This window comes from Centruroides vittatus, unplaced genomic scaffold (genome assembly GCF_030686945.1).
Source record: "Centruroides vittatus isolate TY-2023 unplaced genomic scaffold, ASM3068694v2 contig_1033, whole genome shotgun sequence".
NCBI lineage: Eukaryota > Metazoa > Arthropoda > Arachnida > Scorpiones > Buthidae > Centruroides > Centruroides vittatus.
The window spans coordinates 13,737-18,957 of record NW_027120671.1 but is presented as its reverse complement, the minus strand read 5'-3'; the positions used below and the strand labels follow the sequence as shown (position 1 = coordinate 18,957).

At 26.6% G+C, this 5,221-nt stretch overlaps 1 protein-coding gene across 2 annotated transcripts; it reads right to left on the bottom strand.

Annotated features, from left to right (window-relative positions):
* Positions 1-457: 457 nt before the first annotated feature.
* On the bottom strand, positions 458-4,119 carry LOC136968131 (uncharacterized PE-PGRS family protein PE_PGRS10-like). 2 transcript variants are annotated; one of them, XM_067262099.1, is made up of 3 exons: positions 3,845-4,119; positions 709-1,500; positions 458-602 (listed from the first exon to the last, which is right to left on the bottom strand). In XM_067262099.1, exons 2-3 carry the CDS (start codon positions 1,488-1,490, stop codon positions 476-478), a joined length of 909 nt encoding a protein of 302 aa, XP_067118200.1. In that variant the 5' UTR covers positions 1,491-1,500; positions 3,845-4,119; the 3' UTR covers positions 458-475. The 2 variants fall into 2 exon arrangements, with proteins under 2 accessions (XP_067118200.1, XP_067118195.1); XM_067262094.1 differs by lacking the exon at positions 3,845-4,119 and adding an exon at positions 2,986-3,048.
* Positions 4,120-5,221: the final 1,102 nt, after the last annotated feature.

Below are 5,221 nucleotides of genomic sequence, written 5' to 3'. Positions count from 1 at the left end.
CATAAAAAGCGCTTAATGGTATTTAAATGTTCGTGTTTATGTAGATTAAATAAAGAAAATGTTAGAAAAATAATTTGTGTCTGTTGAACTCTTGTTAAACATTATATTTTATTATTCATTTGTAATTTATACTTTAAAAAACAAGCCAAAACTTAAATTATTTGATAATTTTTTTACAAAATAAACTTTATTTTAAAATATCTTTTAACATAGTTTTTAATGTATATATACATATATATTCCAATTATAAAAATATTTTCATTTTAAATATAAATAAATAAATAAATAAGTTATAAATAAATTTTCATATAAAAATATTTTTAATGTTAATTTAATGTGTATATTTATATATAATATATTTTCTTTAAATAAAAAATATATATTATTTGTAAACTTTCTCAAATTATTCAACATTCAGTACGTCATTTGTGATATGCAAATTATCCATTATATAAAATTGAATTATGTGAAAGTGTCAAAGAAATCCAAATGCCCTTAAGAAAATTTGAGTAAATGACAGAGGACAGGAATTGTGACAACTTTGATTCTTCGCTCCTCTTCTTGCCGCTTTAATATATTTTTTCATTCCTGGAATTTTCCGACTATAAAAATAAAATAACAAACAAGAATTTCTTCATTTACTATTCTAAATGTTTTAATAATAATAATAATAATAAGAGAGAAAAAAAGGATTTAGTTTAACTTTACCTCAATCCGTCTAACGCAACAGCCGGTAAACCATTTTGAGATAAAAATGAATGCAGCTGACAAACCATTTTCGTTTTGCATTGTTCGTCTTCTACTTTTAACCAATCGAAAACTAATTCGGGGTAATCGAGAGATGATATTTTTTCGAAGAAATTTTCGGAACTTCGATGTCCGGCTAAATGATATTGCTGTCCTAGAACGTTACCATATGCAGCCACCATAGCTACGTATAATAGATAGCCACCACCGACGGCTGCCAAAACACCCGTCATAGTGCCCAAAACTTCATTCAACCTGGAAGTGGCTCCTTCGAATAAATTCGATAATCCCAGTGAGTTGGAACTTCCGGAGCTGGAACCTCCAGAGTTGGAACCTCCGAAGTTTCCGAAATTGAAAAGACTACCAAGACCTCCTGAACCTCCAAGAAGTCCAGAACCTCCAGAACCTCCAAAAAGTCCTGAACCTCCAAGAAGTCCAGAACCTCCAGAACCGCCAAGAAGTCCAGAACCTCCAGAACCACCAAGGAGACCAGAGCCTCCAGGACCTCCCAGACCTGCTAGACTTCCTAAATTACCAAGAATAGATCCGAAAGAACTTAAGAAATTTCCAGAACCTCCTAGTAAAGGTCTTTGAAATAATGCTAAATTTTGGGTAGGTCGTCTTGTTGTAGCCGGTCTATTTTGATATTCCGTGACAGTCGAGTTTCTTCCCGGTTCATTTGCATACGCCTGTGATACGAATACAGTAAGCGTGAACAAAACTGTAATAATTATGAAATTCATTCTTCTTTTCCTGTATTAAAAAACAAAAGTATTTGGTTAATGAATGTATTATTAATGTAATTTTCTGGGAAAATAATTAAAAAATCATTAACGTTAATTCAAGGTAGAAGGTCACAGATAGTTGTGGAAATATACTCATTAATGATCCGTTATACTTTTTTTTTCTTGTTTAGATTCTTTTAAATTGATAACAGATTTGTATAATAATCCATAATAAATCATACCAAAGTTACTTTAGTACTTACATTTATTTATCTTCTAAATGCAAGTCTGTTTATCAGTTTAAATGACTAAATAAGTAATCAAAGAAAAAATTCTGTGCAAATATCAGACTTTATATAAAATTAATATCGATTTTAGAAAAACAAAATCTTTCAGAAATGATTTATCAACGTGCATTACACAAATTTAATAAAATTTCAGATAGAAGAAACTAATTTTTAAATCAAAAAACACATTTGCAGTTTTCCTAATGATATTAATCAATTAATATAATATAGTTTATATAATGTTATATATCTTATTGTATAATATTATAATCGTCTTTATTTCCATTTTATTTTTTTATTTATTAAGAAAGAGTTTTTATTTGTTAAATTTTATTATTTAAAAAATACAATACAATCTTGAACATTGCTTTTTTTTAATATACTGGAGTCTATAATTAGATTCCCTTTTAAGGGAATCTAATTATAACCCTGTGGCATAAGTTATAAATTATACGCTAAGATAATATTAACTCACAGTCTATTGCTAGAATGATCAGAACATCAATTTGTAATTATATAAAGTAAAAATTACAAAAATTTTCAATTCCGTATCTTCCATTTTTATTTACGTTTCTCTCAAGAAAAAGTATGAATTTAATCTCCAACGTTACAGATTTTTCGATTTAAATATTTCGCATTGATAACATTCCTGTATAAAAAGATTTATGACTATAATACGAAGCACTACAACAAAATTACTTTATTAAACTTGCATACAGATATTTGTAATGAAATTTTTCTCTTTTCTTTCAAAATCGATCAAATAAATGGAACATTATTACATAAATAATTGGATATTTATATCGTAAATTTTTTTTGGTCTCCAATATGCATTATGTATCCGGTGTAAGCTATAAAATAATACAGAACCACGCCAATCATCACACCATTATCGTAGTATTTACTTTACACTCTACCGCTTTGTAATTTGTAAATAATTATAATGACGAAAGATTAATTTAATGTTTCTAATTAATTATTTAAATTAATATTTAAATTAATATTTAAATACGTAATATGTCTATTCAATTATTTTGATAATATATAATTTTATTTTGAATATTGTAAACTTAATTTAGTCCGTATATACATCAATTTTAAATGCTTTTTTTTTTTAAAGATTTTATACATTGAAACGGGGATAAATGTCAATGTTTTTTTAATGGTTATTTTAATTTAAAAACAAATTTAATAATGTGAAAATATTAAATAAAAAATGTATTTACCGTAATGTTTCATCGTTCATATTTATAAATATATCTGGTCGTTTAATTAATGAAAGGATTGACACATTTCATTTAATAGAAATGCTTTCCCTATAACAACATAGCACCAGATAAAATTAAATAGACTTCAAGGATGTTCAAATTGCTTGAAGGTCGACGATGACCCGCAAAATAACCCAATATCGCCTCTCACTATTGCGCAAATGTAAGTTTATTGAACCAAAATAAATATTTTTCTAGGCATATTTCGCAATTTTTGATGGAAAAAGTGAATATTTTACTTGTTTTATATATATACACGCAATTATTTTTTGATAAATGGCTTTAATTTCTTAAATTGAGGAGGAATGAATCCTTTCGTTGATCTTTAGGGTATTTTACGTAAATAAAGAGCTCTGGAAAATTCGAAAAATCGAAGTTTTAAATTTTTGATGAAGCTTGAACTACAACATTTGCTACATTAAATTTTATATAGCAATGTTTCGCAACTGCGAAGTAGGAAGAACGATTGAAAATACTATTGGAATGCATGATGTAGCGCAAGAATTTATACTTTTATATCTTACAAAGGGTTACAGGTTTGCTATATTTTACTTACAGTTTTTATCTTTTATAAAACTTTAAGTAAAAAAACAAAAATTGTTTTTCTTACTCCTCATAAATACTGCTATTTATAAACACACACACACACACATAATATATATATATATATATATATATAATTATCGACTTTCTCTTGAAGTACTTCATACAAAAACACACTCGTAAAAAAGTTAGAAAAAGTATTACAATAGACTAACGAATTAAAATTTGTTAAAAGTTTTATGATTTACGTGATATAAAAGAGTAAGATACTTACTAGATATGAAGCAGTTCCTATTGTTACCTAATGTCTTAGTAAACTCTCTTATTATATGTGTGGAGGATGAAGACCAAATGCCTACGCCATTTACTACGACCTTGTTTTACACCCAAAGTTCAACAAGTTTGCAGAGGTAGTGGACTGGATAACATCTTAAGGCAATTACCCCGGATGGGGTAAAAACATTACGACATGTAAGCTTCCATCTATTTAATAAAAACTTGTTTTCGAACAATAAATAGTATTTTGAAGCCGTTTGGAGTAAAATCGGCTTTACCGTTACAGGATATAAAAATTAATTAACTTAGTTTTTATACAGAAAAATAACGAATATTTTTTTTTTTACTTTTTTTTTGCGTGTTTATAAGTTTATCTTAGCTGTAACTTTATAACTTTTTTTTTATAATATATTCTTAGAAATTATATTTGATTAGATTTTTCTTAGATCATATTTTAAGACGGATGACAGTCCGATCGCCAACGCTTTGACCTAAAGTTGAAAGAAAAAATGTAAGCAATAACTAAATTGTTATGTAAATTTCGTGAATTATTTAAACAAGAAATGTAGGTTTTTGTTATGAATATTGATCGAAATACTCGAACGTATTTATATTAACAAAAAAACTACTATTTTATTAAAATTACGATTTTATAAATTACATTCAGTTTTGTTTACTTTGAAAATTTATTCAAGATTTACTTATCAGCAGAGAACTTGAACTTCATACTCAAACGCTTAGCGGGGAAGTTTCGATAAGGGGTTAGCTTTACAAGATTACTTATTTTTAATTTTTTTTTCTTATTTTAATAAAGTAAATGCCTATTAACTTCAGAGGAATGCGAATTACATTATTTAATTACCGTTTTCTATCTAAAAAAACAAGAAGAAGAAGAATTAGACTTAAAAGAATGTTATAAATCTCATCAGTATACTTTAGTATCTAATTACTGTACTTCAACTTTAAACTTTTTATTTATTTATTTTGAATAAAATATATATTTTAACTTTTATATCATTTTAAACGCTTATTTAGGCCTATAATTAAAAACATTACGCAAAAATAATTATTAAGAACATTTATTATAAAATTTTTAAAAATTTATATGCTGGCTCGTTGTCGTTTAAACAAATTACATTAATTTTTCTTATCGTTGTCTATAGTTATAATATTATTAATTATAAATATATCGGCATACGAATCTCACCTGTTTAATGCTGTTTCGTAAGTTCTAAACCTACTTGTTTTAGTGACGTAAGTGGTAAGGTTGTCTATCACCGATATAATTTCCATTAGATAATGATAATTCTGATCTATATCCTTAATTATGTGACCCGTCCGCCCGTTCGTGCGGTTGAAAAACCAAATATAGTAA